Source organism: Thamnophis sirtalis, unplaced genomic scaffold (assembly GCF_051295495.1).
Source record: "Thamnophis sirtalis isolate CommonGarterSnake01/CBP01778 unplaced genomic scaffold, rThaSir2_p1.2 scaffold_10, whole genome shotgun sequence".
Taxonomy (NCBI): domain Eukaryota; kingdom Metazoa; phylum Chordata; class Lepidosauria; order Squamata; family Natricidae; genus Thamnophis; species Thamnophis sirtalis.
In genome coordinates, this window is record NW_028261390.1 from 9,426,373 (window position 1) to 9,446,694 (window position 20,322).

The window sequence follows — 20,322 nt, forward strand, 5'->3', positions numbered from 1 at the left end:
CGCTTGCTCCTGGGGAGGAAAGCTATGGCAAATCTAGACAGCATACTAAAAAGCAGAGACATCCCCCTGCCAACAAAAGTGTGTATAGTCAAGGCTACGGTTTTCCCCAGTTGCAATGCATGGCTGTGAAAGTTGGACCATAAGGAAGGCTGAGCACCAAAGAATGGAGGCCTTTGAACTCTGGTGCTGGAGAAGACTCCTGCAAGTCCCTTGGACTGCCAGAAGATCCAACCAGTCAGTCCTAGAGGAGATCAACCCTGACTGCTCTTTAGAAGGCCGGATCCTGAAGATGAAACTCAAAGACTTTGGCCACCTAATGAGAAGGAAGGACTCCCTGGAGAAGAGCCTAATGCTGGGAACGATGGAGGGCAAAAGAAGAAGAAGGGGACGACAGAGAAGGAGGTGGCTGGATGGAGTCACTGAAGTAGTTGGCGTGAGCTTAAATGGACTCCAGAGGATGGTAGAGGACAGGAAGGCCTGGAGGAACATTATTTATGGGGTTGCAATGGGTCGGACACGACTTCACAACTAACAACAAGAAGGAAAAAGGATCTTCAACCTACCATCAGTAAAGGTAGTCCTACACTTACAAGGACAATTGAGCCCAACATATCTGTCGCTATGCAAGAGAGTTAAGTAAATTTTGCTCAATTTCACAACCCTTCTTGCCACCGCTGTCAAATCACTGCAGTTGCTAAGTTAGTAGAAACACAGTTGTAAGATGATGAACATGTTTTCCCCACTGACTTTATCAGAAGTTCGCAAAAGATGAGCTCATGACCCCAGGACATTGCAACCATCATAAATATGAACCAGTTGCCAAGCATCTGAATTTGGAACAGCTTCAGTCATTAAAACGAATGGTTATAAGTAGAAGATTACCCCTAGGCACATTTGGAAATTTAAGGACATGCTTGGGGGGGGGGGGGACACTGCTATAATGCTGATGATGTTCTTGTATCAATCAGAGTACAGCTGGAAGGGACCTTGGAGGTCTTCTAGTCCAGCCCTCTGCTCAAGCAGGAGACCCCTTACAATTTCAGATGAGTGAATGTCCAGTCTCTCCTTAAAAACCTCCAGTGATGAAGCACCCACAACTTCTGAAGGCAAGTTGTTTCACTGCTTAATTGTCGTCACTGTTAGGAAGTTTCTCCGCAATTCCAAGTTCTTTCTCTCCTTGATTAGTTTCCATTCATTGTTTCTTGTCCTGCTTTGTCTTTGGAAAAGTGCCCCTCCTCTTGGTACCAGCCTCTCAAATACTGGAACACTGCTATCATGTCACCCTTACTCAAAAAGAGTCAAAAAATAGGCTGTGAAAATATCTAGTCCCCTTGCATCCTGGACATAAATTGCTTCAACTCCTACCCTCAAAACGGCACTCTGCACACATAACTAGACACAAGGGCAGTTTTCCCCCCAAGTGCCATTCTCTCTGCTAAACATCTAATCCCTACAACACTGTCAAATTATCTACTAAGACTGTATTACTATTATTCTTCTCTTCCTTCCTAGTACCTCTCTCTTTCCATTTATGACATATAACCATGTTGCTTGTATCTTTAAAATTTATGGTTTTGTTTTCTAGTATAATTTGATTGCTTATTAGTAACCTACGACTATCTCTTAAGTTTCGTATCTTACGATTCTTGATGAATGTATTGTATTTTATTTTTTCCTTATGTACACCGAGAGCATATGCACCAAAGACAAATTCCTTGTGTGTCCAATCACACAACGAATTTTATTCTATGCTATGCTATGCCTATTCTATTCCCTTTTTTCTCTAGACTAACCATACCCAATTCCTACAACCTTTCTTCACACGTTTTAGCCTCCAAGCCCTTAATCATCTTAGCTACTCTTCTTTGCACTTTTTCCAAAATCTCAACATCTTTTATTTTTTTGGTAATGTGACCAAAACTGGATGCAGTATTCCAGAAACGGCTTTACTAAGGCTTTATAAAGCGGTACTAATACTTTTTTTATTCTATGCCTGTTTATACAACCAAGGGTTGTATTATATACAATTATTTTTTTTTTTAAAAAACCGGCAGTGGCAGGCACAACCTCTTCAAACGCCTCGTGTGCGAAAGCGAAACTGGCTTTCACTTTTATTTAGCATGGCAGTCAAAAATGGTCTCCTCTCCTTGTGACAAAAGCGTGTGTAAGTACATAACTATAACAACTGCACAGTGTGTAGATTAAAGTATGTTGCTAACTTCTAGCTAGCAGTGATAAAGGAATGTGTTATGTATATAAAAAGGGAAGAAAAACAAAAACAACCTGTATGTACATATGAGGTATACTAATACCCAAGCGTTAAAAAGATGAAAAATGTGATATAAAATGAAGAAAATGGCTTAATTTTTTTTCCAATGGTCTCCTTTTCAGCAGCTGGGCACCCTTTCAAGCAAAACTCCTGAAGCATCAGAAATGTCTTTAGACATCCCCCTAAAAACCAGGCACCACGAAGTTTTAACCCACCTTGAAGTATCACAGTATTAACCGCACCGTTTTCAAAGCCAGCAAGGAAGGAAGGGATGTAGAGGCTTCAAATAGCCTTCCTTGCGCGGTCGACAAAAGTTTGTTTTAGACATTTCGGATTCAGAAGAATTGGAAATCGGGCTTCAAAGATGCGCAGGGCAGCCCCCCCCCCGTTCTGATCCCCCTTTTTTTAAAAAAAGGCCGAGGCCAGCTCTTCGCTTTCGCAGCCCTTTCCACGGTTCGCGTACCACCACCACCACCCCGTGCAACGCGGTCCAATGGGCAAAACTCTGCCCTTCCACGCCCAACTTTTGAAAAGCACCGTCTTTCCTTAGGAGGAAACCCCCGAGGACGCTCCGCAGCACGCAAAGACGCCTTCGCGCCCCCCCCCCTCGTGTTCGATCCATTTTACACACGCAAATCGATATAAATAGACACAGACACAGGCGCATGCACACGCACTGGGAAAATGGCCGCTCGCCTTACACAACATGGTCGTTCGGGGCGTGCACGTTCACGCGCGGGCTCTCTCTTAACCTCGCGCCGAGTTTCGGGAAGGGGCTCCTTCCTCGAAGCGCGCGGGTGGGTGTGTAATTAAGGCCGAGTCTCTCCTCTCTTGGATACGATCGAGGGCCACGGCAGCCTTTTGCACGCCCGTTGCACCCTGCAAGCACGCGCGCGCACACACACGCACGCCCAGAAATCATCGTTTCCTGGCCAAGCATGCATGGTGGCCTTTATTTTATTTTTTAATAAACTCGCCTCTTCCAACCAGGAAATATTGCAAGCTTTTTTTTTTTTTGGCCTGGACTGGAGTCCCGGGCACGAAGGAAGCCTGCGCAAACGGGAGAGGGGGGGCGGGAATAGCCCCCTCCGCGCCTCCGCGGGATTTGCACCGAGAGCCGCGTGCAACAGCCTTGCACCCGGCGTCTCGTGCAAGTCCTAGCCAAGATGCAAAAAAAAAAAAAAAAAACCCTCCCAAGAGAAGAGCTAGGGAAACGCACAGCAGTTTACGCGCTTTTTTTGGTGGGGGGGGGGCATTTATTTTATTGATTTTTATTTTATTGATTGATTTTATTCCGTCAAGCCCGAATGGAGTAACAGACAGAAGGCTAAACATGATTCTGCAACCCAACAAGACAGACGCAGACTTCAGAGGATAATCCGAACTGCAGAAAAAAACCATTACTGCCAACCTGCCTTCCATTGAGGACCTGTGCACTGCACGAGTCAAAAAGAGGGCCGTGAAAATATCTACAGACCCCTCGCATCCTGGACATAAATTGTTTCAACTCCTACCCTCAAAGCTACGCTATAGGGCACTGCACACCAAGACAACTAGACACAAGGACAGTTTTTCCCCACATGCCATCACTCTGCTGAACGATTCCCTCACACTGTCAAAAGTATTCACTAAGGCTGCATTACTATTACTATTAGTCTTCTCATCGTTCCTATCTCCTCCCACTTATGCCTGTATGACTGTAACTTTGTTATTTGTACCCTTACGATTTATATTGTTTCCTGATTGCTTATTTGTTCCCTATGACTATAAGTGTCGTACCTTAAGATTCTTGACAATGTATCTTGTCTTTTTATGTATACTCAGGTCGTATGCATCAAAGACAAATTCCTTGTGTGTCCAATCACACTTGGCTAAGAAATTATTCTATTCTATCTTATTCTATTCTATCTTACTCTATGCTATGCTTTTTCTATTCTATATCATTCTATGCTATGCTATTTCTATTCTATTCTATATCTTACTCTATGCTATGCTTTTTCTATTCTATTCGCTATCCTATGCTATGCCATGCTATTTCTATTCTATATCATTCTATGCTATGCTATTTCTATTCTATATCTTACTCTATGCTATGCTTTTTCTATTCTATTCTATATCTTATCCTATGCCATGCTATTTCTATTCTATATCTTTATGCTATGCTTTTTCTATTCTATATCTTATCCTATGCCATGCTATTTCTGTTCTATATCTTTATGCTATGCTTTTTCTATTCTATTCTATATCTTATCCTATGCCATGCTATTTCTATTCTATATCTTACTCTATGCTATGCTTTTTCTATTCTATTTTATATCATTCTATGCTATGCTATTTCTATTCTATTCTATATCTTATCCTATGCTATGCCATGCTATTTCTATTGTATTCTATATCTTATCCTATGCTATGCTATTTTTTATTGTGTTCTGTATCATTCTATGCTATTTCTATTCTATTCTATTGTATTCTAATTTACTCTATGCTGTGCCAATCCTATTCTATTCTATTGTAATTATGAATACATGAAATACAAGGGAATATTAGGAATATTAGGCTTGCAACCCCCCGCAACTTCCCTCTCTCCGGCCGCAATAGACGATTGCAGACACACACCTCTCTCTCACACACACACGCACGCTCACTCACTCGCTCGCTCTCTCTTTTTTTCCACATTTGTAGCCACCAATCAGAGCGCGGCGATCCGGCCGCTGCGGCGGCTCCCCTTCCAGCCACGTGGGTCTCCGCCCTCCGCTCGTGCTCGCGGAGGGGCTCGTGGCAGCGCCGCCTCTCTCGCAGAAGTCGCCTCCGGAAGCTTTTCATTTCCCCGGCGCGGCTGCAAACCAACCCCCTCCTCCGATTCCCAAGGAAATTTCCCCCAGGTCCCGTCGGTTCCCGCGTCCACCCCACCCTCGTTCCCTCCGGGGACATCGAACCGTAAAAAGCTTCCAGCCGGGGACATGGTGGGCTTCACGGTCCCCGCGGAAGTCAGCGTGTTTTTGCTCGACGTGGAAGGCACCACCACTCCCATCACGTTTGTCAAGGTGAGGGTTTTTTTTGGGGGGGGGGTGTAGTTGCGTAGGTTGCGATCCTGAGGCTTGTAGGAAAAGGGGGGCATTTGGTGGGGAGGGGGCGTGTGTAGACGGGGCTATTGCAAAAACCCTCGTGCCTTCCTCTCGCGGGAAGCAGGTACAGATGAACAGGAGTTGGAAGGGATCTTGTAGGTCATCTAGTCCAACCCCCCCTCCCCTAAGCCGCCTTGTTTTGCCCTGCCTAAACTGAACGCGCGTGGGAATTGGGGGAGGGGGGTATATCTCCTTTAGTCTGGCCTTCTTTTAAAACACTTCTTTTAAAACACGCGTTTTAAGTGTTAGTGGGGAAGATGCTGGATTAGGTGTACACACACACACACACACACACACACACAGAGGCTCTGAATTCCAGTCCTTCTCTTGAAGCAGTGAAACCTGGCTGGGTTTGATTGGTTGGAATCAAATCATTCAGCCCAGCCTACCTTGCAGGGTTGTTTTGCAGGGGAAAGGAAGGAGTGTTAATACTTGAGTGCCAACAAAATCAAGGCAGGGTGGAAATAGTGCCTGGCTGGCTTTATCTCCTGTGGTTTGGTTGAGAGTAACAGTGCAGGACAGTGTTTTTCAATTGTTGGCAATTTTGAAGATGGACTTCAACTCCCAGAATTCCCCAGCCACCTCCTTCTCTGCTGTCCCCTTCTTCTTTTGCCCTCAGTCTTTCCCAGCATGAGGCTCTTCTCCAGTGAGTCCTTCCTTCTCATTAGGTGGCCAAAGTCTTTGAGTTTCCTCTTCAGGATCTGGCCTTCTAAAGAGCAGTCAGGGTTGATCTCCTCTAGGACTGACCGGTTTGATCTTAATTGAAATTGATTGAAGTTCTAGGCAAAAAGATTAACTGTTTGGTAGCTTTTACTTAAGGGAAGATAAAATTATGTGAGTTGTGGTTTTTTTTTTAAAAGAAACACTTTTCTTTTTGTGTTATGTACTGTAAAGATTACTTTTTAAACCTCATTTTGGCCATGCAGTTGAATGTTTGCTGATAATCTATATACTGATAGATGCAAAATTTGGCTGGGCTAGAAAGAAGGATGGATAGATGGATATGATTTGATGCGGTGTGCAGGATGAAACCAGCCAACTCTAAGACATTTAATAAAGCATTATTAAATGATCGCTTCATGCAATTCGGTCTGAGACTCTAAGCCTATATTGTTGCTTTGAAATGGAAAAAGAATGATTAAATTATGTTTTATATTGGTCTTCCCATTTTTTTTCCACACCACCAATCCTGAGAGATAAGTTGGACTGACGGGGAGAGCGACTTCTATGCCCGTGGGTGGATTTGAACCTGGATTTCTCCAATACCAGTCTTAATACATTAACTGCATTGGCTTTTCAAGTACCGGAATAGCTCAGTGCATATTTATTGGGCAGTAAATTGCAGTGCCGCTGTGGACTTATTACCATGGAAAGTGAGGAAGATATAATAGCTAGGAATTGACTTTCTGATGAGAGTGAGTGTTGACTTACGACCACAATTGAGTCCAGAATTTATGTTGCAAAGTGAGGTATTTCTTAAAGTGAGTTTTGCCCCATTTTACCACTTTTCCTGCCACAGTTCAGTGAATTATTGCAGTTGCTAAGTTAGTAACATGGCTGTAAAGGGAATCGGGTTTATCCATTGACTTTGCTTGTCAGAAAATCACTAAAAGAGACCACACGATCTCAAGTCAGTCCTAGAGGATCAAGCTCAGATCAAACCGGTCAGTCCTAGAGGAGATCAACCCTGACTGCTCTTTGGAAGGCCAGATCCTGAAGATGAAACTCAAGTACTTTGGCCACCTAATGAGAAGGAAGGACTCCCTGGAGAAGAGCCTCATGCTGGGAAAGACGGAGGGCAAAAGAAGAAGGGGAACGACAGAGAATGAGGTGGCTGGATGGAGTCACTGAAGCAGCCGGTGTGAGCTTCAATCGACTCCAGAGGATGGTAGAGGACAGGAAGGCCTGGAGGAACGTTGTCCATGGGGTCGCGATGACTCGGGTACGACATCACAACTAACAACAACAATCTTGGGACATCACAACGATCATAAATGTGTGACCGAGGTCAAGTGACAACAATCCTAAGTGTGAAAAAGGGTCATAGGTCACTTTTCCCCAATGATGTCGCAACTTTGAATGGCCGCTAAATGAATCAAGGAATACTCTAAGGCAGTGTTTCTCAACCTTGGCCACTTGAAGATGTCTGGACTTCAACTCCCAGAATTCCCCAGCCAGCATTCGCTGGCTAGGGAATTCTGGGAGTTGAAGTCCAGACATCTTCAAGTGGCCAAGGTTGAGAAACACTGCTCTAAGGTAGTGGGTCTCAACCTTCCTAATGCCACGACCCTTTAATACAGTTCCTCATGTTGTGGTGACCCCCAACCATAAAATTATTTTATGTTTTCTGTATTTTTTTCCGAAAATATGTGTTTTCCGATGGTCTTAGGCCAGTGTTTTTCAACCTTTTTTGTGCAAAGGCACACTTTTTTCATGAAAAAAATCACGAGGCACACCACCATTAGAAAATGTTAAAAAAATTTAACTGTGCCTATATTCAATATAGGCAGGTGTTTTTCCCACGGCACACCTTACACTATGTCACGGCACACTAGTGTGCCACGGCACAGTGGTTGAAAAACACTGTCTTAGGCGACCCCTGTGAAAGGGTTGTTCGTCCTCCGAAGGGGTCCCGACCCACAAGTTGAAAACCACTGGACTCAGGGATCTGCTGTTATTTTCTTTCCAGGGTCTGCAAAGTTTGCAGCCTTTTTCCCTTTGCACATACATTGCACTGCAAAGTAGCTCCTTCCATTTAGGAAAAAACGTCATAGTAGCACTACAAAGAAACAATTATGGACAGCGATACAATGGCATGATTGATATAGATTATATAATGAGTGAGGGGGAGGTATTGCTATGGAGAAGATGCTCCAGAGCCAATTGGCTGACCCGATACTACAGGAGTTTGGTGTTCCTTCCTTCAAGTAACCGGGCTCTAGGCCAGGTAGAGCTTAATCGGCGGACCTTGAATCGTACCTGGAAGCCGTGGCATGACAAAACCGCGCTCGACTAAGCCGCGCCCAATTAAACCGCGTCGCTGACGTCATCAACAGGGCGACAACAGCGAGCGCGGAGAAAAAAGGGTGCTTTAAATAGCGCTTTGAAAGCAAGCCGATTCAACTTAAGGTAAGGGTTAGGTTTAGGGTTAGGTTGAGGGTTAGGGTTAGGTTTAGGGTTAGGTTAAGTGTTAGGATTAGGGTTAGGTTTAGGGTTAGGTTAAGGTTTAGGGTTACGTTTAGGATTAGGTTTAGGGGGGTTAGGTTTAGGTTTAGGGGTTAATTTTAGGTTTAGCGTTTACAGCGTGCTTCTGTCTCCGCACTGTTGTCGCGCTGTTGATGATGTCAGCTGCGTGGTTTAGTCGAACGCGGTTTTGTGGTGGAACCCCTGGAAGCGAACTTGTCTACCTGTGCAGTTCGCAGAGCAGGGGTGTTAACATGGGCATACTGAGGCATGGCCAATTCCTGCCTACAGCTGCTGCTGTGCTGCTTCTGGATCTGTTTCGGCTCCCAGTTTGTCTTCATGGGCAGTCCGTGTAGAGCTAGCTGCAGTAGTCAAGCCATGAGGTCAGCAAAGTCAACGAGGAAGCCAGATTTACTTAGCAACCATGTTACTAATTCAATCAGCTACAGTGATTTTGCTTTAACCACGATGGCAAGAAAGGTGTTAAAATGGGGGGTGAAATTCACTTATCAAAATGTTTCGCTTAGCGACAAATTGTGCTCATAAGTTGAATACCACCTGGAGTTTTTTCTTAAATTAAAGAGATGTATCTTTATCATGTTTTCTTCCAGAAGGTCTATTCCATGCAAGCATCTAAATCACAGTTGTCCAGCTTTTTGGCTTGCCTGGGCCACATTGAGTGGAGAGGAATTGTCTTGGGCCACATACAAAATATATGATGTGTGTCCCTGTGTACATGTGTCTTTTATTTTTTAGCAATAGCAACAGCACTTAGACTTTTATACCACTTTACAGTGTTTTACAATACAATACAATAGCAGAGTTGGAAGGGACCTTGGAGGTCTTCTAGTCCAACCCCCTGCCTAGGCAGGAAACCTTAAACCGTTACAGACAAATGGCTATCCAACATCTTCTTAAAAACTTCCAGTGTTGGGGCATTCACAACTTCTGGAGGCAAGCTCTCTCTCAGCCCTCTCTAAGCGGTTGACAGAGTCAGCCTCTTGCCCACAACAATCTGGGTCCTCATTTTACTCCCCTCGGAAGGATGGAAGGCTGAGTCAACCTTGAACCTGGAGAGATTCAAACTGTCAAATTGCAGGCAGCCGGCAGTCAGCCAAAGTAGCCTGCAGTATGGCACTCTAACCACTGTACCACTCTGGCTATTTTTTAAGTTTTATATCTTCTGTGGCTGCATTACTAGCTGTCCAGGGTCTCATATGGCCTCTGGGCCACAAGTTGTTCATGCCTGGTCCAGAGTTACTGGGTGAGAATGCGTATTGGCATGGAATTTAATTTAAAGGAACTTACTAAAGAGGGTGAATTATGTTTCTATTCTCAAAGACAGTACATCAGGGGTGGGTTCCTGCCAGTTCTAACCTCTTCTATAAAAGGGGTTCCACAAATCTACAGTGCCATTTAGAACCACTTCCAGCTCCCTCCCCCCGTCCGTCCGCACATCATCAAGATGAAGAGCAAGAGGAGGAATTCTGGGAGTTGAAGTCCACAAGTCTTAAAGCTGTCAAGTTTGAACACCCCTGGTTTTTTTTTTCCTAAAGGGTTAAGGATGCAAGGATCTTGTAACTTGACAGCTTTAAGACTTGCGTGCTTCAAATGCCAGAGTTTTTGAGCCAACATTTTGGTTGCTAAGCAAGAGCATTGTTAAGTGAGTTTCACCACATTTTACAAGTTGGCCATGCCCATCCAGTCACATGACTGCCAAGCCACTCCCACCCGGTCACATGGCCAGCAAGCCACTCCCACAAAGTAGGCCACACCTTCAGAAGAGGTTCTAAAAAATTTTGAAACCCACCACTGCAGTACATGGTCTTAAATACATGTCTCACGTCAACCTAATGTCTGTGGAGGTTCTCAGTCAACCAGATCATGGTTTTCCCAAAGGTGCTTTTTTTTTTTCAAGAGGCAACAGGACTTTCTGGATTCTCTTTAAAGGCACTTTGCTTCTCATCCAAGAAATTGACAGCTGAAGAAGCTTCCTGGACCATCTTCAAAGAAAAGCCAGAATGAAAAACCAAGAAAGTTCAGTTGCCTCTTGAAAAAGCACCTTTGGGATAACCATGACCTGGATGACTTGAGAATCTTCATAGACATTTAGCCATGCACTTTGGCATCAGAGCTGAAGAAGCTTCCTGGATGAGAAGCGAAACATCTTCAAGAAAAGCCAGAAAGTCCAGTGGTGTCTTTAAAAAAGTCACCTTTGGGATCGACCCCCCTCCCCCCCCCAAAAAAAAAGTATTGTTTCCTAAAATCCAATGCACGCATAGGTCATCGGCACAATTAGTCAAGCAGGGATGGAAGTTATCACTTTTGGGTTGCCCCAAATTGGCCTTTGTTTCCATTGACCTTAATAACTTGAAGAAGGTCTCTTGTATAGAATTAATTTTCCCCATGGTTTGCTTTTCAAGCGCGAGCAGCCAACCTGAACATACGTTACTTATTTAACATGAAGGTCACATCATGGTCACCTGGTAAGCCCAGTAGACCTGGACATGGAGATCTGGCAGACGTGATCAATCTTCGCTTAATATCTCATAGAGATGTCCCCCAAATTATAGGCTTTTTGATGTTTAAGAATAGCACAGTTGCTGATTCAGCGTTTAATTATGCAGCTAATTGAAAGGCGCACTGTCTGCTGGAACAGAAATTATATGTGTGTGTGTGTGTGTGTGTGTACGTATGTATGTATGTATATGTGTGTGTTGTGTGTGTGTTTTTATTTGTGCTGATAGATAAATAAATAAAGGGAGACTAGTATAGATCTATTTCAAGCTATTTAGCTCTCATCAGCTAGCCATACCCTTACTGGGATTTGAACCTGGGCTATATTACATACTAGGCAGACTTCTTAGCCATTAGGCCACAGGCTCTTATCCGTTATCAGCGAAGCCAGGGTGAAAGGTATCTATTAGATTTTTACAACCCCTGGTAAGCCCCAATTATGGGAGGAAGCTAGCTGCTTCCATCATCTGTCAATCGGCTCGTCACAAGAGTCCATCACGACAGAAACCCAATGTTGTTTTTTTTACTGTTGCCTTTGTTATATTTGTCTTTTTTTATTTGTGCTGATAAATAAATAAAGGGAGACTAGTATAGATCTATTTCAAGCTATTTAGCTCTCATCAGCTAGCCATACCCTTACTGGGATTTGAACCTGGGCTATATTACATACTAGGCAGACTTCTTAGCCATTAGGCCACAGGCTCTTATCCGTTATCAGCGAAGCCAGGGTGAACGGTATCTATTAGATTTTTACAACCCCTGGTAAGCCCCAATTATGGGAGGAAGCTAACTGCTTCCATCATCTGTCAATCGGCTCGTCACAAGAGTCCATCACGACAGAAACCCAATGTTTTTTTTTTACTGTTGCCTTTGTTATATTTGTCTTTTTTTATTTGTGCTGATAAATAAATAAAGGGAGACTCGTATAGATCTATTTCAAGCTATTTAGCTCTCATCAGCTAGCCATACCCTTACTGGGATTTGAACCTGGGCTATATTACATACTAGGCAGACTTCTTAGCCATTAGGCCACAGGCTCTTATCCGTTATCAGCGAAGCCAGGGTGAAAGGTATCTATTAGATTTTTACAACCCTTGGTTGTATGTATATGTCTTTGGTTGTTCGGGTTTTCTCCCGCGTAAAATTGGAAGTGTCTTGGAAGCACGAAGCCTGAAGATGACGAATGAGACTTCGTCGAAACGTCGCCAAGACTCTTCCAATTTTACGCGGGAGAAAACCCGAACAACCAAAGACCTACATACTAACACCCGCGAAAACCTCTGGCGGTCTTTGTATTTATAATCACAGCATCTCAACGGTTCCACCACAAATGCACGCACAACAAAAGCGCGCCTGACTAAACCGCAGTGACTAAAGCGTGGTGACAAAACCGCACGATGAATGAGCGACTAATTAGCCCTAAAGCGCACCAACAAAAGTGCGCCAACAGAAGCGTGCTGTAACGGAACCCTAAACCTAACCCTAAACCTAACCGTAAACCTTACCTTAAGTTAAATCGCGCTTCTGTCAGCGCGCTGTTGTGGGCGCGCTTTTGACATCGCGGTTTTAGCGCCGCGGTGTTGTCGGTGCGCTTATGACGTTCGCGCTTTTGTCGGGTCACGCATCTCAACAACCAGCTGTTCAAAATTTGAGTGCATGTATTTACAGCATGTATAGGACATAGTGGCTAAAAGTGAGCTTCTCGGTCAGAAAGGTTGGCAGTTTTGGCAGTTCAAATCCCTAGCGCCGCATAACAAAGTGAGCTCCTGTTACTTGTCCCAGCTTCTACCAACCTAGCAGTTCGAAAGCATGTAAAAATGCAAGAAGAAAAATAGGAACCACCTTTGGTGGGAAGGTAACAACGTTCTGTGCACCTTCGGCATTTAGTCATGCTGGCCACATGACCACGGAGACGTCTTCGGACAGCGCTGGCTCTTCGATTTGAAACGGAGATGAGCATTGCCCCCTAGAGTCGGGAACGACTAGCACACATGCGCAAGGGGAACTTTTACATTTACTAATGTGTAAAAGCAAAAAGTTGAGCCTCCAGTGTGTTTATCTCACCCCGTGCTAGGAAGGGTTGGAAGTTAATGCCCCCTTTTCTTTCTTTTCCCCCCTTCTATCTCACTCCACTGTTCCCTTTCCCGCCCTTAATTTCTTTTTTCTTTTAGATTTTATATAATTAAAAAAGTAAACAAACAATAAAACTTCCAAAAAACAATTCTGTATTTATTAAGGTATGTTTACTCTCAAAAAGATTCTGTCTCTTTTTCATCTTTGTTCCCACTAAGTAGGCTCACTGTTTTCCCTGGCTACATGTGTTTAAATTTCTCTTCCAAGAATTAAATTGTAGAGATTTTGGTGAAATGACTAAATTAATAGTATTGGATAATCAATGCTTTTGAAGATGCCCCAAGGGTCCAATGTTGTTTCCAAACAAATGTCCACAGTAGCTTAAAACACCAATATCTTTTTGTTGTGTCCCCAGGATATTTTGTTTCCTTACATCAGGGAAAATATTCGGGATTATCTGGACACCCACTGGGAAGAAGAAGAGTGCCAGCAAGATGTTGGCCTGCTGAGAAAACAGGTAGAGCCCTGGACATCTCTCCTTCATTATTTGTTTAATTTAAAATATTTGTAAAGCCACTTACCGTATTTTTCACAGTGTTTCTCAACCTTGGCAACTTGAAGATGTCCGGACTTCAACTCCCAGAATTCCCCAGCCAGCATTCGAATGCTGGCTGGGGAATTCTGGGAGTTGAAGTCCAGACATCTTCAAGTTGCCAAGGTTGAGAAACACTGGTCTTAAGATGTACCTTTTTCCCTCCGAAAAGAGGGTGAAAATCTGGATGTGTTTTATACACTAAATACAGCATTTTTTGCCTCTTGAAACTCCGCCCGCTTTGCAAAAATGGCCATGCATAGCCTTTAGGAGGCTTCCAGAGTGCTCCTGGGGGCTGGGGAGAGCTAAAATGAGCGAAAAATGGGCCGTTGTTTGCTCGTTTTTGCTCCCTCAGCCCCCAGGAGCACTCTATAAGCCTCCTAAATGCTGTGCATGCCCTTTTGTTGACAAAAAAGGGGAGTATTTTGCTCATTTTTGCCCCCTTCCAACCCCAAGGAACACTATAAGCCTCCTAAAGGTTATGCATACCCTTTTTTTTTGGACAAAAAAACATAGCCGTTTTCTGGGAGGTGTGTAGAGTGCAAAAACTTTTTTTTTTTAAATGTGCCTCTTCAAAATCTTGTACGCTGAAAAATACGGTATCTCAACACAACTCTGGCTCTTTTCATGCCAGTCTGATATAGACAGGATTACAAAATAACAGAGTTGGAAGGGACCTTGGAGGTCTTCTAGTCCAACCCCCTGCTCAGGCAGGAAACCCTATTCCATTTCAGACAAATGGTTGCCCAGCCTCTTTTAAAAAACTTCAGTGATGGAGCACCCACAACTTCCGGAGGCAACTTCTGTTCCATTGGTTGATTGCCCTCACTTGTCAGAAAATTTCAGGTTATTTATTTAGAAAATGTATATAACCACCTACTCACTCACAGCAACGTTTTATTGCAAGCATTAAAAACACAGAATATAAAATAAAATAAAATAAATAAAATAGATAAAAATACCAATAACCCGTCACCAAACCACCACCACCCCCGAGCAACAATAAACAGTTAAATGAAGCATTTGATGAGGTCCATCCCACTTTTGAGTTCCTCAGGCCCGCTGGGAAAAAATGAGTTTCCAGGTCCTTAGGAAAAAACATCAAAGTGGGAGCCCATCTAATTTCTGAAGAGATGATATTTCAAAAGGAGGGAGCCACCACCGAGAAGGCTCTTCTCCTGGGTCCTGCCAGTTGTATCTCCTTAGGCCAGGGGTCGGCAACCTGTGGCTCCGGAGCCGCATGCGGCTCTTTGAGCCCTCGGCTGTGGCTCCCTGTCATGGCAGAGGGATGAAAGAGCTGTCGTGCTTTCACGGCAATGGCATGGTCGGAGCCTTAGTGCGGGAGTGAAGCGCCCCTGCACTTGCCTTTGCATTGCAACAGCATTCCGCCTTCGTCGCGGTACATTTGCTACAGCCGCCAGCAAAGAGGGCTGGGAGAGAATGGCAGGGGGGCGGCTCTTGCAGGGTGGGGGCCATCCCCCAAGCCTGGCCTTCCTCCTCCCTTGTCGGTGGGGCCAGGAGAAAGAAAGGGGCAGCTTGGGGAAGTCTTAACCCTAATCCTATCCCCTTGCTTGTTTTCTCTTTTGATTTCCTTAGGCTGAAGAAGACTCTCATATGGAGGGAGTGGTACCTATCCCACTGGAAACCAGGGATGGAGAAGAAGAGGTCGAACGGGTCATCCAGGCTGTGATAGACAATGTCCTCTGGCAGATGTCTTTGGATCGGAAGACCACCGCTTTGAAAGAGCTCCAGGGCCACATATGGAGAGCGGCCTACGAAAATGGCCGCCTGAAGGGAGAGTGAGTATCACTGCGCCATTTGCTGTTCACTGCTTAGCGGACACGATGAGCATCAGCTTCCAGTGATGACTTAAAATATTGGTGAGGAAAGCTGTTTCATTGCCTCTTCAACAATTCTGTCTCCATCCCTTGCCTGGCCCATTGCAGGTTCTTTAAGGACGTCGTTCCCGCAGTGAAAAAGTGGAAAGAAGCAGGGCGAAAGGTTTATATTTATTCCTCTGGGAGCGTGGAGGCTCAAAAGCTTCTATTCGGGAATTCTACAGAAGGTGATATTTTAGAGGTAAGTATACAGTCTAAATGTCTAGGGAGATTCTCAATCATCCAGGTCATGGTTGTCCCAGAGGTGCTTTAAAAATAAAAAAAGACTACTGGACTTGTTGTTTTTTTCCTTTGGAAACATTTCACTTCTCGCCCAAGAAGCTTCTTCAGTTCTGAATGAATGGTGGGGAATGGAAGGATTTATATTCTTCGCAGCCAGCTGGTCGTTAGCACTCTGAAGATCTGTCTTTAGCTCTCTGAGGGTATTGAGGCCACTTGTAAATTTATCTTGATAAATCTTGATTCAGGGTAACCTTAATCAGAGTGGGTGTGGAACAGAGACTGGTGTCAGAGTTCCAAATAACATCCAAAATTAAATCAAGAGTCCATACAGTCAAACAGATGATCCAGATGCTCACAGAGATGCTCTTCCAGGGTTTCCCTGCCAAAAATAGTAGCACTTTCTGCCTCTACAACAACAGTAATATCACAAAGGCAGCCATTGTGGTATAGTCCTATGGACTAGAACCATAGGAATCCCAAGTTTCTAGTTCAAGGGTGTCAAACTCGATTTCATTGAGGGCCGCATCAGGGTTGTCTTTGACCTCGGGAGGCCGGCTGGGCGTGGCCAGCTTGACATCACTCGTGTCAGAGGCCCCTGTGGTGTCCCAAGTGCTAACGCAGGACTTCCCTCAGACCCTCCCTCACTGTCGTTATAATCTTCCTTCCTTCCTTTTCCTCTTCTTCCTTCCCTCTTCATTCTCCTTTCTTCTTCCTTCTCTTTTCCTTCTTTTTCTTTGTCTTTCCTCTTTCCCTTTCTCCTTTCCTGTCCCTTCTTGCATGCTCAAAATGTTTTGCTTTTAGTTTGTTTTGCTAGACCTCTGCCAGTGAAAACGGAACTCAGGCCTCGTTTTCTGCTGAGACGGCCTCCTGCAACCGCACAACGCCCCCCCCCCCCCAGCTCCATTTTTGCTGGCAGAGGAGCTGCAGGAGGCCGTTGCGGCCAAAAACGGGGCCTAGGAGGCCACGCACAGCCCTCCCAAGCTCTGTTTTTGCTGGCAAAGGCCCTGTGGGCCAGTCCTTTCCAGGGTGGTACGGCAGGCCAGATCTAAGTATCCTGCAGGCCGGATCCAGCCCATGAGCCTTGAGTTTGACACCCCTGCTCTAGTCTGTCCTCAGCCATAAAAATTCCTCGACTGATTTTGTGTGAGTCTTAGTGTTGCTTACCTCAAGAGGATTGTTGGGGGAATAAAACTAAGAACTAGGTGTTCTTTTTGTAATATTTCATCCAGTTTTGGTCACCACAATATAAAAAAAGGATGTGGAGACTCTAGAAAGAGTGCAGAGAAGAGCAACAAAGATGATTAGGGGACTGGAGGCGAAAACATGAAGAACGGTTGCAGGAACTGGGTATGTCTAGTTTAATGAAAAGAAGGACTAGGGGAGACATGATAGCAGTGTTCCAATATCTCAGGGGCTGCCACAAAGAAGAGGGAGTCAAGCTATTCTCCAAAGCAGCTGAAGGAAGGACAAGATGGAATGGGTGGAAACTATTCAAGGAGAGAAGTAACCTAGAACTTAGGAGAAATTTCCTGACAGTTAGAACAATTAATCAGTGGAACAACTTGCCTCCAGAAGTTGTTATTAATCCACTGGAACTTTTAAAGAAGAGATTGGACAGCCATTTGCCTCAAATGATATAAGGTTTCCTGGTTGAGCAAGGGGGTTGGATTAGATGACCTCCAAGGTTCCTTCCAATTCTGCTATTCTGTAATGTTCTCCTTCCCCCTCTCAGCTTTTTGATGGTCACTTTGACACCAAGATAGGACCTAAAGTGGACAGCGAGAGCTATCAGCGGATTGCTGCAAGCATTGGATGTGCCACAAACAACATACTATTCTTGACGGACGTCACTCGAGGTAATAAAGCTAGTGGGTGCTCCCTGGTGTGGTGAGAGGGTACATGTCTAATTGGTGCTAGTGGCAAGACGGGAGCGCGTGTCCTGAAGGTCAACAGCGGTGTAGAGCAAAGTTTTGCAAAAATAATTGTCTTATGTAATTCCCCTGTTAGGGAATAAGAGCTGCAGAGGAGATGCATTGGATTTAAAACTGATTGAGTTGAATGTTTGACACCACCAGGTGGAGTTTGGAAACCTCTGTCCGGGCTAAAGTCTGCTGTGTTACTTCCGCAGTGTCGGAGTTAGAAATTGCCAGAAAAAGAAAAGGAAGGGGGGAATATCCCTATTTTAATTCATCCCACATTTTTTAAAAAACTGACTTGCAGAGGTGGTATTCAGTCAGTTTAGACCGGTTCACCCGAACCACTAGTGGAAATTGCGGACAGTCAAAGACTTATCTGTACATGGACCAAACAGGTGATACCCTGGAAGTAGACAGTTCAGTGCTGTCCGGCCATAAGCAATGGTGGCACAATGGTTAAAGTACGGTACTGCAGGCTACTTCTGCCGACTGCCAGCTGCCTGCAATTTGGCAGTTCGAATCTCACCAGGTTCAAGGTTGAATCAGCCTTCCATCCTTCCGAGGTGGGTAAAATGGTTCCACCACAAATCCGCGGAGACATAAGCGCGAAGACTAATTCGCGCCGTTCGAAGCACTAAGGAAAAACGTTACCCTACCGCGATGACATAATCGCGGAGGGCAAATCTCTGCATTCCCAAGCACTCAGCATCCTAAACCTAACCCTAAACCTAACCCTAACTTAACCTAACCCTAAACCTAAACCTAAAACAAACCCCTAAACCTAATCCTAACCCTTACCTTAATTTAAATCCACTTTCTGCCGCCGCGCTGTTGTCGCGGCGGTGATGATGCACGGTGATGACATCGCGGCTTTAGCGACGCGATTTTATCACCGCTATTTTGACGAGTGCGGTTTTGTTGTGCCACTGGGTAAAATGAGGACCCAGATTGTTGGGGGGCAAGAGGCTGACTCTGTAAACCACTTAGAGAAGGCTGTAAAGCACTGCGAAGCGGTATATAAGTCTAAATCCTATTGCTATTGTCTAATGAGTCACGCTTTGTGTCCTTTAGAAGCAGATGCTGCCGAAGAAGCAGACATGCACGTGGCCATAGTGATCCGGCCGGGCAACGCAGGACTGACGGACGATGAGAAATCGTACTACAGACTCATAACCTCTTTCAGCGAACTGTTCCTGCCGTCCTCTGCTTAACGTTTGCACCTAGGATTAAGGAAGGGATGCGGAAAGAGAGAGGAGCAGCTGAGAAAATAATCCTTACCGTTTTACCGTCGTTCCTGCCGGCGATGAAAGAGTCCCGAAAACAGAACTATGGGGCGCCTGACTTCCCCTCCCCGATGACACATAATTGAACCCGATGGAAAATTTGCCCGTTCTGTGATGGTAGACAAGTGAAGCTCTCAAAGGTTTTTCTTTGGATTGGCACATGGAAGAGTCAAGAGGTGCAACTCAAAACGAGAAGATCCGCCTGTCTTTTTGAGGTCAACCGGTGGGATGCAAAGCCCACCTCCCATTCAGTTCAAAGGGGCCAGCAGTGGAGGATTTCCTTAGGGGATATGTTCTCTTGGGTGTATACTACAAACTCTCCTCTTTTATTGGCGTTCACACTTGATTGGAGGATTTCAAAGTCTTCGCTGCTTCTTGTTTGTAGGGAACGTAGGGGAAATCCAGACTATTTATAGTTGAAAAATGTTGCAAGCTGAGCTCTCTGAATTGATTGGTCCTGGAAAGGGAAGGAAGAAGTAGCGCGGGCAGCATTAACCGAATCAAAAATGCCAGCTAGTCAGAACGTCTGTGCCAACTGGAACATGTTTGCATGTGGAAGGCATGATTGATCCTTTGTCGCAAGAGTTGCATGAGTCCTCAAAGGTGGCCCTACTTAACCTAAGGAGGAAAGGGGGTGCTTTTTTTAAAAAAAAAAATTTCCCCCGGGGATCAAATTGCTATAAAATTTGCATTCTAAATCCTGCAGGTTAGTACTTCACCTATTGCACTTGAAGGTGTAATGGAGACCTTTAATCGTTTAATCGTGGGGCTTCACTTGTTCCTTTTACGAGCAGCGTTTCAAGAGGGGTAAGCATGTCTCAGTGTCTACTACGGTTCCACCACAAAACCACGTTCGACTAAAGGGCGCTCGACGAAACCGCGTAGCTGACGTCATCACAGGGCGACGACAGCGCAGACAGAAGCACGCTGTAAACGCTAAACCTAAAATTAACCCCTAAACCTAACCCCCCTAAACCTAAACCTAACCGCCCTAAACCTAATCCTAAACCTAATCCTAGCCCTTAACCTAACCCTAACCCTTAACCTAACCCTAAACCTAACCCTAAACCTAACCCTTACCTTAAGTTGAATCGGCTTGCTTTCAAAGCGCTATTTAAAGCGCCCTTCTTTCTCCGCGCTCGCTGTTGTCGCCCTGTTGATGACGTCAGCGACGCGGTTTAATCGGGCACGCTTTAGTCGAGCGCGGTTTTGTTGTGCCACGGTTTACTACCCCCTCTTCCTTC

The 20,322-nt window shown here is 44.9% G+C and overlaps 1 protein-coding gene across 1 annotated transcript; it reads left to right on the top strand.

Moving 5' to 3' along the window:
* The first annotated feature begins 5,029 nt into the window (after positions 1–5,029).
* ENOPH1 (enolase-phosphatase 1) lies at positions 5,030–20,061 on the top strand. Its single transcript, XM_087724015.1, has 6 exons — positions 5,030–5,313; positions 13,583–13,684; positions 15,356–15,558; positions 15,706–15,838; positions 17,612–17,735; positions 18,867–20,061. Exons 1-6 carry the CDS (start codon positions 5,230–5,232, stop codon positions 19,004–19,006), a joined length of 786 nt encoding a protein of 261 aa, XP_087580141.1. The 5' UTR covers positions 5,030–5,229; the 3' UTR covers positions 19,007–20,061.
* The last annotated feature ends 261 nt before the right edge of the window (positions 20,062–20,322 follow it).